The sequence below is a fragment of the Prionailurus bengalensis genome, chromosome E4 (assembly GCF_016509475.1).
Source record: "Prionailurus bengalensis isolate Pbe53 chromosome E4, Fcat_Pben_1.1_paternal_pri, whole genome shotgun sequence".
In the NCBI taxonomy this organism is placed as follows: domain Eukaryota; kingdom Metazoa; phylum Chordata; class Mammalia; order Carnivora; family Felidae; genus Prionailurus; species Prionailurus bengalensis.
The window spans coordinates 16,852,455-16,875,432 of record NC_057360.1 but is presented as its reverse complement, the minus strand read 5'-3'; the positions used below and the strand labels follow the sequence as shown (position 1 = coordinate 16,875,432).

At 46.6% G+C, this 22,978-nt stretch overlaps 1 protein-coding gene across 2 annotated transcripts in view; it reads right to left on the bottom strand.

Annotated features, from left to right (window-relative positions):
• Window positions 1-22,978, bottom strand: part of TNN (tenascin N) — a 64,359-nt gene that overhangs the window by 32,154 nt on the left and 9,227 nt on the right. The window contains exons 4-11 of one of the 2 annotated variants that reach the window (XM_043567716.1): window positions 22,627-22,716; window positions 12,937-13,200; window positions 9,155-9,418; window positions 6,408-6,671; window positions 5,488-5,751; window positions 3,472-3,735; window positions 2,553-2,816; window positions 1,154-1,417 (exon numbers count right to left, since the gene is read on the bottom strand). In XM_043567716.1, coding sequence (XP_043423651.1) covers window positions 1,154-1,417; window positions 2,553-2,816; window positions 3,472-3,735; window positions 5,488-5,751; window positions 6,408-6,671; window positions 9,155-9,418; window positions 12,937-13,200; window positions 22,627-22,716 — 1,938 coding nt within the window. The remainder of the gene's footprint in view (window positions 1-1,153; window positions 1,418-2,552; window positions 2,817-3,471; window positions 3,736-5,487; window positions 5,752-6,407; window positions 6,672-9,154; window positions 9,419-12,936; window positions 13,201-22,626; window positions 22,717-22,978) is intronic. The other variant, XM_043567717.1, reaches the window with a different exon arrangement.

Sequence of the window (22,978 nt, the reverse complement as noted above, 5' to 3'; positions counted from 1 at the left end):
GAAACGTGCCTCTGGACCATCTGAAATGTGGGGAGTCCAACTTTGAAAATAATTTAGTTGCTTTTAATTAATTAAAATTTAAGCTGCCACAGGCAGCCAGGGGCTACTGAATTGGAGAGGACGGTCTAACAGAAGGGTAAGGTGGGCACGTGATCACCCAGCTGAAGACTCCGTTTCCCACCCTTTCCTGTAGTGAGGTCTGGCACCGTGTCTTGGGTCTGGCCAGTGGAACACGAGAAGAACTAAAGGACGCGTGCAGTGTTCCAGTCATGTCCTTCCCTTTCCCAGGTCCCTTTCCACTTCTGGAATGAGGACAGATGACCACACAGACGAAGGCAACCCCCTAGGGATGACTGAACACAATACCGAAGGAGCCGGGGTCTCCTATGCCGTGGGGCTACCTCATCAGCCCTGGGCCACTTCTACTCTGCCCACTCCACAAGAGAAGAGTAAGCTTCTTTCTTGTTTAAGGATATGTTATTTGGATGTTTCTGTCTATATGTATCTTAACCAGGATTCGTTCCATCCCGTCTAAGAAACACCCCTACCCTGCTATTCTTTATACCTGTGCCAGGTACATCTCCTTCATAGAACTTATCATAATTATAGTTACAAGTTGGTTTCCTTGTTGATTGTCTTTCCCACTGGACTGCAAGACAGCAGGAATCACATTTGTTTTGGTGCCACTGGATCGCAGGCCTGGCCTTTGGAAAATGCTCACCAAAACTTAGCGTAGGCCGAAATGAACACAGAGCTCCAACCTCCAAGGAAACACTAAACTACACACCATCTATTAAGGCAAACCCACAGAAAACAGCTTTGCCACAAAACAGTTCTCTAATCTAGTGCTTTTTCGGAATTTTATGTTGTTTTTACCATTCTATAATTTTTTATCACTGAGAAGCAGAGCTGTTAAAACACAAGCCTGGGGAAAGAGTTTTAAGACCTTCACAGGACTGTTCGGTATGTACCCCATAACTATGCTTTGATTTTTTTTTTTTTTTTTTTTTGGTACGGGAATGAGGTTTTTTTCCAACAAACCTGCCTAAAACAGTCCCTGAGTCACAGACCCAAAAGGCAGCAGTGGCATAATTCAGCAGCAGCATCAACCCCTAGTGATGACCCCAGTTTCTGTTCTCCTCCCTCCTGTTACCTGTGGGGGCCGTGGTGTCCGCCTTCTTGCTCTCCCGGGCCCCCTTCTGGGCCCACACCAGCACCGTGTACTCCACGCCCGGCCTCAGGCCCGTCAGCACGGCGCTGCTCTGCTCCTTCCCCACCGGCACCTCCCCGGTGTCTCCATCGGCAGACGTGTAGCGCACCATGTACCTGTCGATGACGGCCTGCACCGGGTCCCAGGAGACGGTGGCCGTGTTCTCTGTCACCCGGTCGGTCACCAGGTTTTGGGGGCTGTCGATGTCTAAAAGGAAAAGTACTCATCAACGTGCACTAGTTATAGGCCACAGAGTGCAGAAACTCACATCGTTTTGCTTGGAGTGAGGCCCTTTCATGTTACGTGGTCTTTCTGTCACCTACGCTCTAACTGCTTCACTAACGTATGTCTTCTCTCCCCAGACAGAGTTGGGCTCCTCAAGCAGAAAGCACAGTAAACCAAAATCTGCAAATCTACACTATTACCTTTACCAAGAGTGTAACAAAACAAATCTCATTATTGATTTGGGAAGCGTATATCAAACTCCCACTATGTGCAAGGCATGGTGTTATGTGGCGTTCAGGGTTCAGTTGAAGACACAGTCCATGCTCACAAGCAGTAATCATTTTGTTTCTAGCATCATGTCAATGGAGACTTCTGATCTCATCCAAGATGATTCTAATAACTAGATGCAAATGTCGGCTCCTAGAGGAAGAGGGCAGCGACCATATCTCCTCTGGGTTGCCACAGCTTCGTAGAGAACACAGCACATGGTAAATGCTCAACACACATTGCTGAGTGGATCAGCCAAATGAAGACCAGTTTTAATATGCTTTACACATCATAGATGCACTTGTAACGCTGGTTGGCTGGTTAAATCACTACAGAAATACTGCCAAACATCTCTTTCCCAATAAAATTAAAATATAACATATAAGTTACCCTTATCCTCAAAACCAGATTATCATGATTCATTCATGCTAAAGCACACCACATAGATCAACTTGCTCTGGTAGATGTAAAGTCTATTTTATAAACTTGAGTTATCAACATATTATTTAATAATATTAACAACATTTGATTTTCATTTTCTCCTCCCACTCAAAACACAAGGACAGACCCTTAATGCTGTCCACAGTGAAATATCCACGCACTCAGACCAGGAGCAGCTGGACACGACCATCCAGTCACGGCAAAACTGCACTTTGGAAACTGCCACAGGGGACTGACTTGTAAGGAAACCAGTTAAAGGGACGTGAGAGGCGGTGTGTGCAGTCTCTTATGAAAGGACATTATTCTGCTCTTCTATAAGTCATTGATTCTTCCAGGGTCAAACAGGAAAACAACTCTTGACCAGCCACAGGCTTAGGCCTTACATTCTCAAAGAACAAGGCTCCATTACCTGTCGGGGCCATGGTGTCTGCCTTCTTGCTCTCCCGGGCCCCCTTCTGGGCCCACACCTGGACCGTGTACTCCACGCCCGGCCTCAGGCCCGTCAGCACGGCGCTGCTCTGCTCCTTCCCCACCGGCACCTCCCCGGTGTCTCCATCGGCAGACGTGTAGCGCACCATGTACCTGTCGATGACGGCCTGCACCGGGTCCCAGGAGACGGTGGCCGTGTTCTCTGTCACCCGGTCGGTCACCAGGTTTTGGGGGCTGTCAATGTCTTTAAAAAAGATATTTGGAAAGCCTAAGCTTGGAAGCCATGGAAGAAATACCCACCACCCACCACTCTCATTTCATCTTCTAGAACTCTCTTAGCACAAGGCAATGGTATTCCCATCCAGAATCTGCTGGGAGTCAAGGGAGAAAGGAACCCCAGTTCCCAATTTCAAAAGACTACACATTGTAAGCTTAACATACTCTTTTGGCTTTTAGCTCCCTAAAATATATGAGAACGACATCTTCTTAGCAACATTATGTCACATCACAACAATCATTAAACATCTGCCATGACGTTCAGGGTACCTAGTTTATCATTTTATCATGGGCTGCTTCACGGACAGTCATTCTAAAAGTATTATCACAAGCATTGCAACGATCAGAGCCTATAAACATCTTTGCTGAGTCCGCTGAAAACATGGCCACCGCCATGTTTCTCCCTTCCTGTGGGCTGAGTGGTGTCGTGAGCAGCTCACCATGACCAGGCAGAGAGAGCTACCAACTACCACCTCGCTGAGGTCACTACTAGGACTCACTGTCCTTTTTGGTCTCTGTGACTTTCTCTGCAAAGTCTCTCATCTCAGGCTGCCTCTTGGGTATCATGCACACTCAAATCTGCATGCTCAAAATTCAATTCTGATTGATCTTTTTCTTATTACCTGTTGGGGCCGTCGTGTTGGCTTTCTTGCTCTCCCGGGCCCCCTTCTGGGCCCACACCTGGACCGTGTACTCCACGCCTGGCCTCAGGCCCGTCAGCACGGCGTTGCTCTGCTCCTTCCCCACCGGCACCTCCCCGGTGTCTCCATCGGCGGACGTGTAGCGCACCATGTACCTGTCGATGACGGCGTGCACTGGGTCCCAGGAGACAGTGGCCGTGTTCTCTGTCACCCGGTTGGTCACCAGGTTTGTTGGGCTGTCAATGTCTGAAAGGAAAGTTAAAGCACACCATTAATAAGCACTGAAGAGGGAGACCGTGTTGCTTGAAGGGAGGCAGTTTCCCGGTCTTGTGGTTTTCCCATGTCCTGTCAGTTTTCAGGTGTGTCACCAAGACCGAACTTCTCTCCACAGCTAGACTCTTGGATCCTCAAGAAGGCAGCACAGGATAATGGAATGAGCAGGAGTATCCAGAGTCAGAAGAGCTAGTTTGCAGTTTCAGCCCAGAGATGCAGAGCAGAGGGGCAGGAAAAGCCCTGAGCAGAGCCAACAGACTGGGGATATAGGCCCAGCTCTGCCATCAGCCAGCCATGGCCCTGGACAGCTAGCACTGCTGTCCCCAGCTGAACCTCAGTTCCTTCTTTGTAAAATATGGGCCTTACTAAATAGATACGAAGGTACCATAATATGCAATGAATATGCCACAAATCTGACTCCACGAATCATCAGCTGACTTTGTGACTTGTAAAAATCATTCACTTCTTTGTATTTGAGGTTTCTTAACTATAAAATGGGGATATTGATTCCTGCTCTACCCATCTCACCAAATACCTCTGAGGACGAAGCAATTGAAGAATATAACCCTCATTCATTGCTGGTGGGTATATAAAATACTGCCACCATTCTGGGAATAACTTGGCCATTCCTCAAAAAGTGAAACATAGAGTTATCATATGACCCAGCAATTCCAATCCTAGGTATATACTCAAATGAACTGAAAGCATATGTCCACACAAAAAGTTGTACCATAAACGCTCATAGTAACCCTACTCACAATAGCCAAAAAGTGGAAAAAGCACAAATGCTTATCAAGTGACAAATGGATAAACAATGTGTTACATCCATACAATGGAATATTATTTGGCAAGAAAATAAAGTACCCATACATGCTCCAACATGGATGAAATTTGAAAATATTATGTGTAGTTAATAAAGCCAGTCACGAAAGACCACATGCTGTGTGAATCCATTTATATGAAATGTCCAGAATAAGGACCTTCTGTCTCTATAGAGACAGAAAGTAATAGTTTCCTAGGGCTGGGGGGAGTGGAGGCAGGAGGCACTATTAACGGACATGGGGTTTCTTTCTGGAGTGATGACAATATTCTGATTAGATAATAGTGATGGTTGTAGAACTCTGTAAATACACTAAAAACCACTGAACTATATGCTTTAAGAGTACATTGTATAGAAAGTAAATCATATCTCAATAAGTCTGTTCTTAAAAAATGAGGACACAGAGATGAATGAGCTTTAAAAATTATGAACTGTTACAGGATGTAAGTGCAACTTTAGGATCCTGAGAACGGAGCACACAGTGCTTCAGAGAGGATTTATCCCCTAAGAAAACAATAACCCTTCCTTGCTTCAAAAAGATCAGAGTGAAAAAAACACTTCCCTAAAGTACTAGGTTCGCAGATCCTAACATATACGGTTTCTTTATATCTTTTCCCTCTTAAGACAAAACATTTCAATGATTGAGTACAAATCAGAGGAACAGTGGGTAGATGGGACCGATCACCATCTATCTTTATAAGACCAAAGTATGAGGCCAGTATGAGCTCCTTATTTGGAGGTAACGTGCAAAAGGAAGGTGAGGGATGGTGTGTGTGATCTCCTACAAAGGAACACTATCCTGCTCTTCCATAAATCATCTAGTCCACCAGTGTCAAAGCAGGAAAACAAAACTTGATTAGCCATAGGTTGAGGTCTTACATTCTCAAAGAACAAGGCTCCATTACCTGTCGGGGCCATGGTGTCTGCCTTCTTGCTCTCCCGGGCCCCCTTCTGGGCCCACACCTGGACCGTGTACTCCACGCCCGGCCTCAGGCCCGTCAGCACAGCACTGCTCTGCTCCTTCCCCACCGGCACCTCCCCGGTGTCTCCATCGGCAGACGTGTAGCGCACCATGTACCTGTCGATGACGGCCTGCACCGGGTCCCAGGAGACGGTGGCCGTGTTCTCTGTCACCCGGTCGGTCACCAGGTTTTGGGGGCTGTCAATGTCTTTAAAAAAGATATTTGGAAAGCCTAAGCTTGGAAGCCATGGAAGAGATACCCACCACCCACCACTCTCATTTCATCTTCTAGAACTCTCTTAGCACAAGGCAATGGTATTCCCATCCAGAATCTGCTGGGAGTCAAGGGAGAAAGGAACCCCAGTTCCCAATTTCAAAAGACTACACATTGTAAGCTTAACATACTCTTTTGGCTTTTAGCTCCCTAAAATATATGAGGAACGACGTCTTCTTAACAACATTATGTCACGTCACAACAATCATTAAACATCTGCCATGACGTTCAGGGTACCTAGTTTATCATTTTATCATGGGCTGCTTCACGGACAGTCATTCTAAAAGTATTATCACAAGCATTGCAACGATCAGAGCCTATAAACATCTTTGCTGAGTCCGCTGAAAACATGGCCACCGCCATGTTTCTCCCTTCCTGTGGGCTGAGTGGTGTCGTGAGCAGCTCACCATGACCAGGCAGAGAGAGCTACCAACTACCACCTCGCTGAGGTCACTACTAGGACTCACTGTCCTTTTTGGTCTCTGTGACTTTCTCTGCAAAGTCTCTCATCTCAGGCTGCCTCTTGGGTATCATGCACACTCAAATCCGCATGCTCAAAATTCAATTCTGATTGATCTTTTTCTTATTACCTGTTGGGGCCGTCGTGTTGGCTTTCTTGCTCTCCCGGGCCCCCTTCTGGGCCCACACCTGGACCGTGTACTCCACGCCTGGCCTCAGGCCCGTCAGCACGGCGTTGCTCTGCTCCTTCCCCACCGGCACCTCCCCGGTGTCTCCATCGGCGGACGTGTAGCGCACCATGTACCTGTCGATGACGGCGTGCACTGGGTCCCAGGAGACAGTGGCCGTGTTCTCTGTCACCCGGTTGGTCACCAGGTTTGTTGGGCTGTCAATGTCTGAAAGGAAAGTTAAAGCGCACCATTAACAAGCACCGAAGAGGGAGACCGTGTTGCTTGAAGGCAGGCAGTTTCCTGGTCTTGTGGTTTTCCCATGTCCTATGTCAGTTTTCAATTGTTTCAGGGACATAGACCTTCTCTCCACAGCTGGCCTCTTGGATCCTCAAAGAGGCAGCACACAACAGCAGGATAAGCACTAGATCCAAGTCAGAAAAGCTGTGGTCCTGCACATCTCAACGGTCTCTGGCTGGGCCTCAGCCTCATCACCTGCAAATCTGGGGTTCAGGTCGGATACACTTTAATGTTCTTTTGACCACTAATGTTCCATGCATACATCTAATTTCATAAATTACTAACTTGTTTCATGACCTTGGACGGCTCACCTCACCTCTATGCATGGATAAAATAGGACTGTTAATAGTTATTGTAAATATTTCACTGGATGGCTCTGAAAACCAAGACAAAAAATACTATGTAAAAAGGGGCCTTGAAAATACTGAAGTATTACAGTGTCTGCAGAATAAAAAAATCAGGACAAGATATTAGTGTATAGCCTGGAAACTAGCTGTATTAAATGAGTTAACAATACGCCCTTTGTGACAACTCTTGGCACAGAGTAGATACCCAATGACCATAAGCTATTATTGATATCACCTTGCTGATATTTTATGAGTGAAGAAGATTATGCTCCTCCAAACTATACACAGAGAAGGTATTCAAAAATGCAGTCACCAAGAAAATAACAACATGTCTTTGTTCCAAATAGTTTATTGCAAAAGTCATTTCCCTAAAGTCTTTGCCTCTAGGTCGTGTCACATATGTGCAATGGTATGTTCAAGCAGGACTCCTCTTATCTTGGTTTGGGCTGTGACTCCAAGAAAACTGGTATCTACATTCCAATCTGAAAGCCCACAGTCAAAGTAGGACCAACAGTCCCGTGGCCCTTGGCTGGCCAAACCATCTCCAGACAATGAAAGAGGTTGGAGAGGCCAAAGGGATGGGACTTCAAGAGTGGATTTCTTTGGGCAGAGTTACACTGAGTTTCATGGGTAAGACCCAAACCTCAAATGAGCAAATGTTCTCAATCAGGGATGATTGGCAATATCTGGAGACCTACTTGGTTGTCACAATTCGGTGTGGGATGCAGAGGCTACTGGAGTCTAATGGGTAGAGGCCAGGGATGCTGTTAAACAGCATACGGTGCCTGAGACCAACCCCTGCAACAAAGATTTCTCCAGCCAAATATTTCACTAGTGCCGAGACTGAGAAACTCTGCCCAACACTTGGGGAACACCATAGGCTGGTGTCTGACATGTATCTAAAACACCTAAGGGGTGAGAAAATGGCTGTTTGCTCTGATAGAGAGCATTGCAAAAGAACCATGTATCTAGTTGAATGGATTAAAGGATGCCTGCATATGCCCTGTAGACCAGACATGGACCAAGGAAAGAGGAGACCACCTGGGATTATTTTAGAAGCTGTCCAAGACACTCAGCCAGAGGGGTGAGGTGATGCCACCAGAAAGGCACTGGAGTGCACCCCACATGTATAGGCAGAGGAAGGGGAGTAGGTGACCAGCAGGAGAGATGCATCTGTCACAGGATCACTATGATGACAGCTCAGAGTGTAAGAGGGTCCCTGAAGAACGCACAGAAGTGCTCCACGAGGGAAACATTAGCTTTAACACTGGTCAGGCCCCATGACAGCTGTGAAGGTTATAGTAAAGCAGGACCCCTTACCTCTCCTTCTCCTGACCCCTGGCCTCTCTCCAAGCTGTACCAAACATAAATGGGCCAGAAACTACAGTTAGCATGCTAGAAGGAGGGTGTCTGAAGTATAAGAAAGGAAATACAAGAGCAGTCGAGCAGACCCCCCTTCCCATGGCAGATAGTTAGCCCGCAAATGGCCCACGCCAGTGGAGAGGAGAAGACTTAACTTTAAATGAAGTATTGATACAGACATTTTAATTACTAAAATGATATGTGTTGAGGACTAAAAATGACTAGATACTTGCTTATTTTTAGCTAATAGAGCATTATTATTATCTCTGCCTAAAACATTCATCTGAAGGGCAGAAATAAAAAACAAGCTCCAAGAAAGGGTTTAAACAGGTGAAGAGGGAAAACAAAGTTGGTTTGGGATCACAGTCCGGCTCCCCCCACATGGAAGGCACTTGTGCTTTCATCCCGTTTAGTCCGTATCAGGTGAGGCACTTCGTGTGTTCACAACACAGAAGATGCACAGGCAGAGAACAAAGGACCACAAGCAATCACATCAATCTTTAAAGACCAAAGTTTGAAGGCCGCAAGATGAGCTGTGCATTCTACGAGAAGCCATCAAGTAGAAGTAAGGCATACAATGAACTCTATAAGCACACCATTGCACTCTGTAAAACCTCCCTTTCTGCCAAGGTCACAGAAGGAAAACCAACTGAAACAGACATGAGTTTAGCAGTGACACAGGGATGATGCACGCTCCGTTACCTGTCGGGGCCGTGGTGTCGGCCTTCTTGCCCTCTCGGGTCCCCTTCTGGGCCCACACCTGGACCGTGTACTCCACGCCCGGCCTCAGGCCCGTCAGCACGGCGCTGCTCTGCTCCTTCCCCACCGGCACCTCCCCGGTGTCTCCATCGGCAGACGTGTAGCGCACCATGTACCTGTCGATGATGGCCTGCACCGGGTCCCAGGAGACGGTGGCCGTGTTCTCCGTCACCCGGTCGGTCACCAGGTTTTGGGGGCTGTCAATGTCTTTAAGAGAGATGAAAGAAATGTAACATTTACCAACTCTCTGGTTCCAGAGAGGCCAGCACATACACAGACAAAATGATGATCTCAACAAATTTCAGAATCTGTTATGTGCCAGTGATTGGGATAACTTAAGGGTTTAATTAAGCAAGTGGTCTGAAATTCCAAGAAGGAGCTAATAGCATGTAAGGAGACGTAGGGTTTTCAGACAAAGCCAAAACAGTCTCAGCTCTATAAACTTTACCCATAAGTAGACTCTGGATTTTAAAAAAATTGGTCTTCATATACAAATTTCTCCATTACCCTGGGTTTATATAATACACTCTTTGAGTTCTGATTCCCTGTACCTGAAAGCAATTATACTTCAGTAAATCTCTGCAGTGGCTCTAATATTTTATTTGGGAATAAAAATATCCTGAAAGTAGGAGCTGTTAGTTCTTTCCATATAAAACATTATGCCTACAGCCAAAGCACCAGAAGACTTCAACTGATGGTCTTTGAGGTCTGGGCTGATAAAAAAAAAAAATAATCCTACTTGGGTAGGAATCTGTCTGGGTTTCAATACAATTAAACTGGGTTGGAATCTGGGCACCGTTTCTTGTTGCTGACTTTGGACGGACTCCAAATTTAAGTCTCCGTCTCCTCATCTCCACAAAGAAGGAAATACCAGTACCTACCTCACAGGTTATGACAAATCACAGATGAGATATTCACATGGAAAAATGCTTGAATATAAGCTCTTTGTTATTACAAGTGTCATTCGAGGCACGAAATTCCCCCCTTTCTCCTTGAAATGTGAACCTCTGAGTCAGAAATCCAAGTAGTTGGGTACATGATTAGCAATGCCTTTAGGATCCTGTTTCAAAAACCACTTCCTCAAAATGGCTGAGCTTTCCGTAACAGCAACTGCATCTCAAGCCCGTGCCCCATTGCTCAACACGCATGGCCAGGCCAGCGGGATGGAGCACACAGCCAAGGAGACAACTTGCCTTGAGGAGCAAAGACATACAAGGGGGAGTTTCGTTCTGGGATTCTGAGCTGGCTTTGATGCTGCCGCCCCATCCTTCATGACTCCCTTCTGTCCACCACCAACACCACTTAAGATTGTTAAGAGACTTGCATATTAAAAATAAGACACAACCAGCCCATCCTATCCTTACATCTTATGCCTTATGCTGCACCCCCCCCCCCCCCCGCCCAGCAGCTGAGGTGCTAACTCACACCACTGCCACCTGAGAGCGGGGAAGATTCTTCTCTATTCCAACTTCCACCATCTTAAAAAAACTGACCCACAGGCCTCCCTTTCACAACCCTCAAAATCCTAGAAAACAGAAAGCCTTGTGTAATATAAACCAGGAGTTGGCAATTTACAACGCATGGGCCAAATCTGACCCACTGCCTATTTTTATAAAGTTTCATTGAACACAGTCATACCAGGTCATTTACATACTTTCCATGGCTGTTTTCACATTTCAATGGCAGAGCTGAATAGTTGTATCAGAGACAGCATGGTCCCCAAAGCTGAAAACATGGACTATCTGGCCCCTCACAGAAAGTCTGCTAGTTTAAACAAATCTAGATCTCACCCTCCTTACTGGCAACTTCTCCTTCCCCTGGAGGAGATAAGGCCCACCTGGACCCAGGAGGCTACATCCCATTAAATACTTCAAGGGCTAGGGGCACCTGGGTGGCTCAGTCCATTCAGCATACGATTCTTGGTTTCAGCTCAGTTCATGATCCCACAGTTCATAGGTCCGGGCCACCCCTCCCAGCCCCCACCGCTGCCAGCACAGAGCCTGCTTGGGATTCTCTCTCTCCCTCTCTTTGCCCCTCCTTCACTCACACTGTCTCTGTCTCTCTCAAAATAAACTTTAAACAAACAAACAAACAAATAAATGAAAAAATAACCCAAAACTTCAAGGGCTGTTTGCTGATTAGCATTTGCTATGGACTGAATATTTGTGCTCCCCTCCAACTCCCAGGTTGAAGCCCTAACCACCAATTTGCTGGTATTTGGAGGTAATTAGGTTTAGGTGAGGTCGTGGGGGTGGGTTCCCTATGGTGGCATCAGTGCCTCACAAGAAGAGACCTGAGTTTCTTCTCTCTGCCCTATAAAGGTGTAGGAAGAAGGTAGCCATCTATTAGCCAAGAAGAGGGTTCTCACCAGGAACTGAATCAGCCAGTGCCCAGATCATGGAGCTTTCCAGGCTCCAAGATTGTGAGAAATAAACCTCTTTTGTTTAAGCCCCCAGTCTATGATATTCTGTTATAGCAGCCAGAGCAGACTAAGACACGTTCTAAGAAATAATCACTATTACCGCTCACGTAGCCCTTGCTATATGTCAGGCACTTACATGAATTCACTCATGCAACCCTCACAACAACTCTTTGATGTAAATACTCATATGCCCCATTTTACAGACAAGAATGTGAGGAACAGAGGTCAGCTGACTTGCCCAAAGTCCCTCAGCTACTAAATGGCAGAGCTGGGATTAAAACTTGGACAGTCAAGCTTCTGAATCCACATTCCTAACTAATTAATGGCTTCTCTGGGCACCTCTGTACTAAGTGACTGTCCAGAACAGAGCCCAGTGAATAAGCAAATCCTTTGCTAGGATTCCTGTCAAGTGTCTGCAACCTCAAGCAGCCTCCAGGATTAGACTGCTCTGGACTCGGGGACAGTACCAGCGGAGGGTTTAAACACAAAGCAGGTAGGGGCACCTGGGTGGCGCAGTCGGTTAAGCGTCCGACTTCAGCCAGGTCACGATCTCACGGTCCGTGAGTTTGAGCCCCTCATCGGGCTCTGGGCTGATGGCTCAGAGCCTGGAGCCTGCTTCACATTCTGTGTCTCCCTCTCTCTCTCTGCCCCTCCCCCGTTCATGCTCTGTCTCTCTCTGTCCCAAAAATAAATAAACGTTGAAAAAAAATTTTTTTTAAAAAAAACAAAAACACAAAGCAGGTGTGGGATTCGCTCCCCTGCAGCCTCAGGACATCTGCAAACCCAAGCTGGGCTGAAGGCGGGCTATATTTCACAGCTGGGTGAAATATAAGGACCCGTATGGTTTCTGAAAGCTTAAAGGCAGAATCGGTACACTCGGTGACTGTTGACTCAGGATGCAAACCATTTCCATGGTCTGAAAGAGAGCTCCAGATTATAAGCAAAGTGCCTGTACAGCCACTGCAAACTGAGATAAGCATTCAAATTCACTGTCAGCCAAATGTTTTGAGTTTTAACGTCCAAAAAAATGAAAATTAGGAAGTGTTACTCTTCTCTGAGTTGCATATGGAATTCTAACCCAAATAAGTATGACCTTCTGTGTAACGTAAAAAGGCTGGTCTCTTTTGTTTGAAGTTTAAAGGGGAGAAATCATAATTGTGAAATTTGAAATTGCTTTTGCAACCCCCTTCCCCACCCCCGCAAGCAAAAGAGCTGATGCTAGGTGGGCATCGGACTCCTGATTCAAAAATCAGCCTCCTCCCTGCTGTGAGGAAATCTGTTTAGGCTCCCGTTCCTCTGTTACCTGTGAGGGCCTTGGTGTCGGCCTTCTTGCTCTCCTGGCTGCCCCTCTCGGCCCACACGTAGACTCTGTACGCCTCTCCCGGCTTCAGGCCCGTCAGTACGGTGCTGCTCTGCTCCCTGGGCACCGCCATGTCCCTGGTGTCCCCATCAGCAGAGGTGTAGCGCACCACGTACTTGTCTACGACAGCCTGGACTGGGGTCCAGGAGACTACCGCTGTGTCTTCTGTCACTCGGTCGGTGACCACGTTGGTTGGGCTATCGATTTCTTCATAAAAATATACGAGAAAGAAAAGTTAGAGAAGATGTTTGGCTGGCCAAAATCACAGGGGCTTCAAGATCTAGTTCATCCAGGTGACCCAGTTCCATGGTCCATACAATGCAAGAGGGTCTCTCCATCATCTGTGACAGGTGGACAGCTGGCAGAGCTCTACTTGAACTGTAGGCTGAGAAAGGGCTCCCTGATGGACAAAACAATCCCTTCCATTTTGAGACCAATGAGCACATTAGACAAGACTCCTGCAAATGTAGTCACATGAAATGGAACTCCTTCAAGAGGCATATGGAATACACCTAATGCTTCTTCTGGGAGACCCTCCAGCAGGTGTTCAAGAATAGTAACCATTCTCCTTCCTAACTCTCCTCAAGTCAAAACAGCTTCACCTCTCCAATGTCTGTATTTATAGGTTATTAACTTTTATATCATTATATCATGTCATATCATGCCATACCATATCATATCATATTATACTTTCAAATTACAGTTTCTAGACCTGGTACTTACATCTGGACATGCTTTCTTTCCCTTAATCAAAGAAAAATCCCCAAAATTCAGTCCGTTCATTCAACAATTCACTGACCATCCATTTCATGCCAGGGAATATAATGGCACTCAGGAGTCACCAATGAACAAAACAATCAGAAATCCCTACCTATGCAAGGTTGATGTTCTCGAAGGACGAACCAAGAACAACATACCCCTCCATGTCCTAGACACTGTTCCCTCAATAACATATCTTCAGCCCACAGCCTCAGAAAATCCCAACGCTTTTCAACACGTGTCCCTGCTGACCCAGGGGTTGTCAACATTGGGCACCTCCTCAGTATCACCTGCAGAGAGCTCATTTCAAGTCTCAGATATGCGCTGACATCTCTGCTGAAAAAACAAATAAGCAAGACTCCGCAGGTAATTCTGATGCACAGCCAAGGCTGAGAATCCCACATTGAGCCACATCTTCCCCATTTAAGATGCATATAAAATACATCTCCAATGTTTATTCTTGTTATATTTCACCTTATGGACTTCATTTATAATTTAGTCTTTCACTCAACATGCTGATTTTCCTTTCTAGCTTATCATTTACAAACCTAATAGGTAAGCATCCGAGTGCAGCATCCGTTCAAGGTCACTGATAAGGGCGCTGCACAGAACAAAGCTGACATTTGGTGCCAAGAACCCTCCTCACCTGCGGATCTATACCCTTTTGGGGAAAGACACACGAAACAGGTTCCTCCTCTCAGAAATTTAAGCAGCTTTCCTTCCTCCCCATCCTGCCCTGGTTCTCTTGGCCAAGGGTCCTCCGGCAGAGAAGTTCCGACGCTACAAAGCTGCATTTTTTTCACATCAACTAGGATCACCTTTCTTGAGCACAATGGCAGCGTCTTCTTTGTGTGCAAGGAAATGAAATATGTTCTGTCACCAGAGACAGTGCATATTTAATAAACCAACTGTCATCAATTGAGTGTATACTAAATGTAAGGTGCTCTTCACACATTACCCTATCAAACCTCATACTAACAACTCAAGGTTATATCAGATTCCCCATGTACTAATTTTGAACATTAATAATGGTTACCATTTTTAGAGCACTAACCATACATACCAGGCTCAGAGAGGTTAGATAACTTAGCCAAGGTCACTCAGCTAGTAAATGGTAGTCACACATTCTACAAACGTTCCCTGAGTGCCTAGCTGGAGCTGGGAATTCAGTTTAACTCAGTTATTCATTTTCTATTTTTTTAAATTTTTTGTAATGTTTATTTATTTTTTGAGAGAGACAGAGCACGAGCAGGGGAGGGGCAGAGAGAGACAGAGACACGGAGCTGTCAGCACAGAGCCAGACAAGGGGCTCGAACCCACAAACCTTGAGATCATGACCTGAGCCAAAGTCGGATGCTTAACTGACTGAGCCACCCAGGCACCCCGGTTTAACTCAGTTTTAAATTAAAGTGAGCCTGCCTGGAGTCTGCTTCGGATTCTGTGTCCCCTGTCTCTCCGCCCCTCCCCTGCTCGCACTCTGTCTCTCAAAAATAAATAAACATTAAAAAAAATTTTTTAAGTGTGCCCCTCCCCCACCAAAAGCTTAGTCAACGTGCTAACCCTCCGTACCTCAGCATGTGACCTTACTTGGAAATAGGGTCTTTCTAGAGATAATCAGGTCAAAATGAGGTCTTTAGAGTGAGCCTAATCCAGTATGACTGGTGTCCTTATGAAAGGGGGAGTTTGGACACACACACACACACACACACACACACACACACACAGGGAAGATGATATGAAGAAGCCCACCATGTGCCTAGAATGCCGCATCTGTAAGTCACAGATTGACAAGGATTGCCAACAAACAGCTGAAGCTAGAGAGGTAAGGAAGGACTCTCCCCTACAGCTTTCCAAGAGAGAGCGGAGCCCTGCAGGCACCTTGATCTCAGACTTTGCAGCCTCCACAGCAGGGAGACAATAAATTTCTATTGTTTTAAACCACCCAGTCTTTGGTACTTTGCTACAGCGGCCCTAGGATACGAATACCGTTGACCCCTGAACAATGCAGGAATCAGGCACCTCAATTCTCTTCTGCTCAGTCAAAAATCCACGTGTAACTTTTGACTCATGAAAAACTTAATAGCCTGCTGTTGACCAGAAGCCTTACTGATAACACAAAGATTCAAGTAACACATATTTTGTATGTTGTATCATATACTGTATTCTTCCAATGATACCTACTTTCCCTTAATTTTTTCAGGATTTCTAGGCTATATTTCTAAACTTGGTCTGAGTTTTTCCAAAGTGTCACGAATCTCAAAAAACTTTTCCAGTATATTTATTGAAAAAAAGCTGCACATAAGTGGACTGGTGCAGTTCAAATCCATGTTAAGGGCCAACTGTCTAAGCAATGAACAGAATAAAGACTCTCTGCTATGGAACTTACATTTTCCTCAAGGAGACAGACGATAAACAAGATGTGATAGTATTAGGAAGCCTAATGAGGCAAGATATAGGGTTAGAAAATGCCGAGCAAAAGCGGTTTGTGAGTTTAGACAGGGAGGTCAGGAAAGAGCCATCTCACTGGGAAGGTAACATCTGAACAAAGACCTAAACGAAATGAGGCAGCGGGCACGTGCTGTCTGGGCACCTCATTCCACACAGAAGGAGCAAGTCCAAAGCCCCTGCTCCACATAGCCAGGGAAAAGCAACAGGACAGAGTCAGTGAGGGGCTGAGTGGCTGGAGGTGAGTCCAGGGAGGTAAGGGGGGAGTGGACCGTGGATGGCGTCCAAGGCCACTATAATGACTGTGGCTTTTGCACTGAATGAGATAAGAAGCCCCTGGGGTTTTGCACAGAAGAATGGCATGATCTGACCTAAATTACCAAAGGGTCCCTCTGGCTGCCAGAGAGAGTACAGGCTATAGTAGGTCAAGAGTAGAGGTCACCTGGGAGGCTGTCCCAACAGTGCGAGAGAAGACAGGAATGTGAACCAGTGTGGCAGGGATGAAGTCACGAGAAAGGCTGCACTCGGGAGATTTCAAATGTAAACCTGTCAGAATCTGCCGATGGGGCTGATGTGGGATACAAATCCACCCTTCCATCCATCCATGTTGATTTGAGACCCGAACAATTTGCAGAATGGGGTGACCATTTACAGAGATGGACAGATCTGAGGGAGGGCAGGGTTTTCGGGAGAGGGCGGGAACAAAGGGACCAGGCATCTGCACCCGGACACTTTAAGTGGGAGAGCCCAGCTGTGAACCATTCCTACCTGCCGAAGACCCTGCCTGATACCACTGTGTCTCAGCAGCATTATCATCAGCCTTTTCTCATGGAAATAATCACAATAAATAAATAGCATCCAGTGTGATCTGAAAGGTTCCTGCCATCTGAATCCATACGCAGCAGGGGACTGGAGCTTGCAGTGACAGCTGGAAACAGTCTCCTACGGTTGCTCTTGGGAGACTGGCTGGGCAGACGTCACGGCAGAGGGCGGTGAAGTCAGGAGCAGACAGTGACAGGGCCTTGTCCCGGGCCTCTGCAGACTTGAGCAGGTTCTAAGAGGATGCTCAAGGGAAAGTGAGCACAAGAGAGAGAACTCGGTCCCCACCCTGGACCCCCTTTTCTGTGCAAAGCATGATTCTGCACATGACAGGGAAGGAATGAAAAGAGCCTCCGAAGGCAACCCCTCCATCTGGGAAAATCTTGGTAGGTCGACCTTTCACTTGCATGTGTTAGAATAAAGGGGAGCCCCACTTTGGGGTTGCCTGGGTGGCTTAGTCAGTTAGGCATCCGACTTCGGCTCAGGTCATGATCTCACAGTTTGTGAGTTCGAGCCCCAAGTCGGGCTCTGTGTGGAGAGCACAGAGCCTGGAGCCTGCTTAGGATTCTGTGTCTCCCTCCCTCTGCCCCTCCCCTGCTTGTGCTCTCTCTCTCTCAAAAATAAACATAAAAAGTTTAATAAAAATTAAAAATAAAAATAAAAATAAAAATGGGGAGCCCCACTCCAGAAGATCTAATCTACAAAACTGAGTAAACAGAAGAAGCTAATTAAGAGCTCTAGGCTCAGCAGGAAAGTTTATTCCACTTGGGGTAGGGCATGGCATGCTCAGTCTCTGCTCAAACACCAACCTCACATGTCCCTGCTCCAGCCCACGGCAACAGGCATTAGCACTGACTCAGGAATGGGGACATTTAGAATGGAAAGTGAGGACGGGGGAAAAGAGCTAGGACACCCTGACAGTCCTGCCTCTTAAAGTTCCTGGTCCTCATCCTCTCCAAAGTGACCCACATCTGCACAACCCAAGGTCCCAGTGGTGCCTCCCACCACCCCTCCCTGCCCCAGACCAGTGCTTGGCCCCAGAGATGCGGGACCCAGGGCACAGGCCTATGCTTTGGGGGGTCAGGGCTGCCTTGTGCGCAGCCCTCTCAAGAGCCATCATGCCCATGTGAGTGTAACCAGCCTGGTGCATCTGGTTCCCTCAACAGTCCCGGGGCACTCGAGGAGTGGACTTCTCCTCGAGTGCCAGGAAACGCATCTTGACTGTGAAGAGTACGAAGGTGGGAAAGAAAAACAGAATCCTCCCGTGCCAGGGTCAGAGATGTAGCCCAGAGAGGAGATGTGACTTCTCCAAGGTCATGAAGCCAGCTAAGAAGACTGGCCAGCCTCGAACTCAGGACTCTGCCCTTTCTCTCGATCCCCTAACAACACCCTGAGTCAGACGGAGGGGCTTCGTGGGGCTGCTCCTCTATATGATAAATCTAAGGATGGGAACCAGATGCCACGACAAAGAAGCAGGAGGACAGCCCTGGTGTTGGGACCCCGATGGGAGGCCACACTCCTGGTCCAGCTTAGCAGTACCAAAGCCTCCCTCTCTGCCAAGAAGGGATGTGAGGATCATAAGCAGTTTTTTCATGGAACAAAGCCCTCCAGCAGCTGCAGACGCTGGCTGAGTCATAGATGAGTCATGGTGGGAGCCTCAGTGAGGAGACTGGCTCTCCCACCCAGCCCCCAACTCCCTGCCCACCTACGGGATGCTAGCAGCCCTGATGGGACCTTTCTCAGGGTCGTGCAAGGTCAGAGAGATTTAAGACAAGACTTGGTAGACAGACTTTTAAGTTGCATGTGTTAGAATAAAGAGGAGCCCCACTCCAGAAGATCTAATCTACAAAACTAAGTATACAGAAGCAGCTAATTAAGAGCTCTAGGCACAGCAGGAAAGTTTATTCCACTTTATAATGAGATTCACCACCGGTTTGGGTAGGACATGGCTGTCCTCAGTCTGTGCTGGAACACCAACCTCATGTGTCCCTGCCCAGCCCATGGCCACAGGCATTAGGAACAGCTTTTTCCATTCACAATGGCTACTTCTGAATCATCCCTTTGGCATAGTGGAAAATGGCACAGCCAGAATCTAAAATCTATGGGCATATGAGCTTGGGGGCAAAGATGGGGGAAAGGGCCTACGCCCCTAGTTTGATAGTGAGTTCCTGGAAGGTGAGGCTTTCCTCCCGACTACCGTGGCCATGCGTCCCATGATCTTGTTTTCTCAAGCCTCCCCTACTGCCTTCACTGTGGCAATAAAATTATTCCACAAGCATTACTTGTAGAGAATGTGCCAAAGATGAACTCCTTTTCCTGCTCTCCTCTAGCTTTGCTTCTGGAAAGGTGGTGATTTGACCTCAAGCAAACTTAAGTTCAAATGCCATTCACTGGTTCACCCTGACTCTCCTAAATTCTGTAGTCTTCCATTTTCTCGCCTGTAAAATGGGAATAATAATGTTTACAATGCTATTATAAGGACTAAAGGTAACGTTTATCAAGCCCTGCAGCACCTAGAATAACAGTGGGTACTCAAATGACAAAAATCATTATTTTTCAGCCACCGGGTGTGCATGGGTGGCTGTGTGAGGCAGGAGCTCTGAATGTTGGCAGGAGTTCATCTTGAAACATGAAGGAATTTAAGAAGGCAAGTTTTAGGGCTGGGCCATTTCAAACAGAGCAGTGTGTTTGGAAAGCAGTAAAAAGTGAACAAGGTCCTCAGTAAAGCAAAATTGTTATTTTGTAGCATCATCAAAGGGAAAAGTTCGAAGAAAACTGTTAACACGTGAATATGCCAGGCTGTATGTTCCACTGCGCGTGGCAGCTTGTGAAATTACAACAAAGCAAGCAGTCCTTTGTTCCGTACTCACCATTGCAAAACGCACGCATCGAAGAAGTTATTAAGACTCATAATGACGTGAAAAAGAGGGACTTTAAATTTATTTAGTCTAACCTTTAATTTTACAGATGGAGAAACTGAGGACAAAGGGACAGCATCGCTTCCCAGTTAGTGGCCTGCTCGTCTTGTCATGTGACGTGAGGTGGCTGTGGAGGGTCCGGCAGAGAAGTCAGGGACACTCGCCGCTGAAGATGCTGGCCTGGCTGGTGTCTGCTACTCTGAAGTTGACCTGCTTCTGAAGCCTGGCCTTTGTGGGAGACGCTTCAGTGCACTCCAAGTGTCTTAACAGGGTGAGGATTTTCAATTGACCCTTCCCTTTCGTGGATTAGTTCCACCGAGTGACTTGTTAAATGGAAAATACCTGAACTGTGTCATTTCCTCCCTGCGCACGGCTATGCTGTTCTTACATTCCAGGGTCTTCTTCTAGCTCATGAAATGCAAAACATTTTTTTCCCCCTTAAATTAATGAACAGTCTAGCCAGGTTTGAGAGTGTTTCCTGACCTCAGACATTATTGCCTCTTTTTTTTTTTATGTTCATAGGGCACATGACACACATTTACTTGCTATCCAATAAAATATCCCATCCTGTGTTTAGAATATAATTGACAATAAAAACACTTCTTGAGTGTTCACATTCTAGTTGGGATAATATACTTGAAAGGTTAAGCATCAATTCAAGGCCATGTGTGATTAAATGCTCCAAAAACTCAGAGGCAAAAATGGCTGCTATTTAATGTGGTCCTACAAGGCCTCAGTGGAGAGGCTAAGGTTGGAGCTGGGTCTGGAAGGATGAGTGATCTTATTGCTATGAGTCCCTGAAGGGCAAGGACCAGGACTTTCCAGCTGTGGAAGTATCTAAAGGGACCACGTCTCTAGTGCCCAGCTCTACTCTGCAATTCGTGTTTGTTGAATCAACTGATGGCTTGTATTAATTGAATTCCCCACCGAATTAATGGATAGCTAGAGATAACCGTGGAGGGCTTCCTAGGCTGGGGTAACAACATGAACAAACCCATCATGATGTAGAGATAAGCTTTCTGTGTTAGGAAACCCCAAGAACAGTCCAGCAGCAAGAAGGCTTCCCGTTCAGAAGTGGTAAGAACAATGACCCAGTTTGGTTGGGTCCCTTGAGGCCAAGATAGAAGGGTTTCTGCATTATCCTAAGGCAATGAGGAGTCACAGAAAGTTTTCTAGTTAGGAGGTAAAAAGTATAAGAATTAACCAGAAACAATGGGTGAAAAGGTGAAAGTGGGATGCACTTTAGTTTTGTGTCCACCCAAGAGGAACCCATCCTGGGTTCAAATCCCAGCTCTGTCATTTCTTGGCTGGGCGATCCTACACTTAGCTTCTCGGTTCTTGTGGTTTTTCATATGTGACTTAGAAACAATAATAGGACCTACCACATGGCCACAGGGAGAACTAAATGAGACAATTTTCCAGAAGTAATTGTTAGTATAATGCCTGATGCATCGCGGGCTCTCAAGTAATTCAGAGCTGACGAGAAAGCCCCTGGAAACAAGGACCTCCTTGCCATTTCCCAGCCCCTACAAGTTTTCCACGAGTCCACCATTCGGGCCAGCTCCACAGTCTGTACTGTGTAGTTCATAAATTAGGTTCTATCTTCTCTTTCACGACTGGCCGACTAGAACTTTCACACTACTGATATGCAATCTGTTAGGCAACCGAAATAGCGAACTCAATTCTTGCACCATCTCACCAGCCCGACCAGCTCCTGCCAGGACTGCACTGAAAAGAACTAAAACACTTTTCAGGGAAGTCTCAGAATTCAAAAATCCCTTCTTGGCCAGCTTCAAGGATCAGCCTTCCCCAAGTGGCATTAGACTCCAGCTCACCAGTTCCCAACGTGGGCTGGCAGAACCACAGCTTTGCAGGAAACGCACCATTTCATATGGACTCAAGCATCAGCTAAAAACTGAAAATTACACGGACTATCTTGCATGTATGACTACAAGGATTGCAAATTCTTTTATGATTAATAAATCACAGTGTCAAATGTTACTGATTTATAACGTTTGTCATTATCTGTTATCTCGATCCACAGATGCTAAATATACCACTATTCCCATGTGAGAGCTTTTAACATCTTTTGACATTTTAAAAAATATTTTTAATGCTTATTTTTGAGAGAGAGAGAGAGCAGGGGAGGGACAGAGAGAGAGGGAGACACAGAATCCGAAGCAGGATCCAGGCTCAGAGCCCAATGAAGGGCTTGAACCCACAAACTGCGAGGTCATGACCTGAGCCGAAGTCGGACACTTAACCGACTGAGCCACCCAGGTGCCCTTCTTTCGACACTTTAAAGCAGAGTGCATGAGTGTGATCATCAGGAAAAAACACAGGAATGACAAGAAAAAAATTTTAGAACAACTTTCTTCGGTAATACGGAGTTGTGTGTCTAAGTCCAAGATAATGAATAAAATAACCCAGTGATTAAAGCTAATGAAATAAGCAGAAAGGTGTCAAAAATGGCCTTTCCCCTGGACTCCAAGACCCTGGGGGAGACTTTCAACAGTAAGAAACATTTCAAATGGAAGTGTTTACTTCCCTTCCCCTGCCCCACAAAATAGATGTCAGTACACAAAGAGACTCTCTCTACATCCCAGGGTTTTTATCCAGGGAGGACTCAGCCAAGAAAAACATCAGGAAGAAAACTTGAGAAATGTTCACAGTGCCTCCAAATCGCTCCTACCTGTGCGGCCATTCAGGAGAATCGGCTTGCCCTCCAGTTCTCCTTTCATGGGGATGACAGTGATCCTATACTCTGTTCCGGGCTGTAGACCTGCAAACGAGCAGCCGGTGCACGATGAGTTCCAGCTCCAGAACCTCGCCCCCAGCCCTGCTCTCCCCCACGGTCTCTCTTGTGAGGGAGCTGAGGGGTTATGCTCCTCACCTGAAGGCTAATCTAAGGCAGAGAAAGGGCGGCAGGACCAGTGGGATACGAGGCATCGTCGAAAGGCTTATGGGGGAGCAGGGGGCCAGAGCGGATGAGGGCCTGATGGAGCTCCTTCCTTGGGCCACCAAGCACAGATCTCCCAGTTTTA